The following is a 1,272-nucleotide window of genomic DNA, read 5'->3' on the forward strand; positions in this document are numbered from 1 at the left end:
GCTGTTAGCTGTTGGCTGTTAGCTGTTGGCTGTTAGTTGTTAGCTGTTAGCTGTTGGCTGTTAGCTGTTGGCTGTTAGCTGTTAGCTGTTAGCTGGGTGATGGAGACCCTCTGAACTCCCACTACACTGGAGATTTTATTACTTGTGGTTGTTCAGATCTAAAAACCTGGGCCTGAGAAGAACAGTGTTGAGGTGTGGAGGTGATGAAGGACAGACTGACGTGTCGGCTGCAGCTGAGCTGAACCACTCTGTTAAACTGCTAATTATCACTGCTGTAATTAGCTGTGACGACCAGTCACACTGGTTCTTCCTCTCCGTGGTCTTCCTCTGATGTTCTCTAGATGCAGTAGATGAGGAGGCAGAGCAGGTCTGGATGTAGGGAGTCAGCAGGAGCTCAGACCTGAAGCTGATTGGCTGCTGGAGGTGTTGAGTCATCAGACTGATCTTTACCAGTCACAGTACTGTACCCCCCCCCCCCCCCCACCCCGGGCTAAACAGGTGGAAACCATTGGAGGTCACCTGCCTTTGATCAGTGGTGACATCATCAGTGCACACACACTGATGATGTCACCACTGTTATGTAATCTGCTCCTTTCATGTTCATGGGGCCTTGGTACTTGGTACGTGGTACGTGGTACGTGGTAGGTGGTAGGTGGCGTTTACCCACGGTCAGGGAGTCAGTGAAGAATGACATCATCATGAACACACGTGAGCTCAACATACGGTTCCACGTCAGCACTTTGACACAGAGAGAGAGACGTTTGTGGGTGAACACATGGTAACAGTCTGCTCTTCATCACAGCGTTTCACAGGGCGGGGCAACAGAGTGAAGCCGTCAAGTTCCTGGAGCAGCTTACCCACAATGCAGTAGTGGAGAACAGGTTCAATGATGCAGGATACTATTATTGGATGTTGTCTATGCAGTGTCTGGACATCGCAAGAGGTAGGTGGTCCGACTGGGGGGGGGGGGGGGCTGGGGGGGGGGTCCCACTGCCCGGGTCCCCACTGACCGTTGTCCCACGCACCGGGGCCCGCCTGTGGTTCTCCCCCAGAGAGTGAGGAGCAGAGGGGGGAGATGCTGAAGAAGTTTGAACATTTCCAGCACCTGGCAGAACTCTACCACGTCTACCGCTCCATCCAGCGCTACACGGTGAGAGACACTCTTCATCTTCATCTTCATCTTCATCAGTCGACAACAACATGACTCTGACTCACAGGCTTTGTTTACTTCCAAAAACATTTTATTGATTTAACTGAAAGATCAGAAAAACA

General features: G+C 51.4%; 1 protein-coding gene across 1 annotated transcript in view; it reads left to right on the forward strand.

Moving 5' to 3' along the window:
- Positions 1-1,272, forward strand: part of ift122 (intraflagellar transport 122 homolog (Chlamydomonas)) — a 19,045-nt gene that overhangs the window by 12,482 nt on the left and 5,291 nt on the right. The window contains 2 exon segments of the mRNA XM_025059021.1: positions 801-943; positions 1,053-1,188. Of these exon segments, the coding sequence (XP_024914789.1) occupies positions 801-943; positions 1,053-1,188 (279 nt within the window).

This window comes from Cynoglossus semilaevis, chromosome 10, assembly GCF_000523025.1.
Source record: "Cynoglossus semilaevis isolate Cse_v1.0 chromosome 10, Cse_v1.0, whole genome shotgun sequence".
Classification (NCBI taxonomy): domain Eukaryota; kingdom Metazoa; phylum Chordata; class Actinopteri; order Pleuronectiformes; family Cynoglossidae; genus Cynoglossus; species Cynoglossus semilaevis.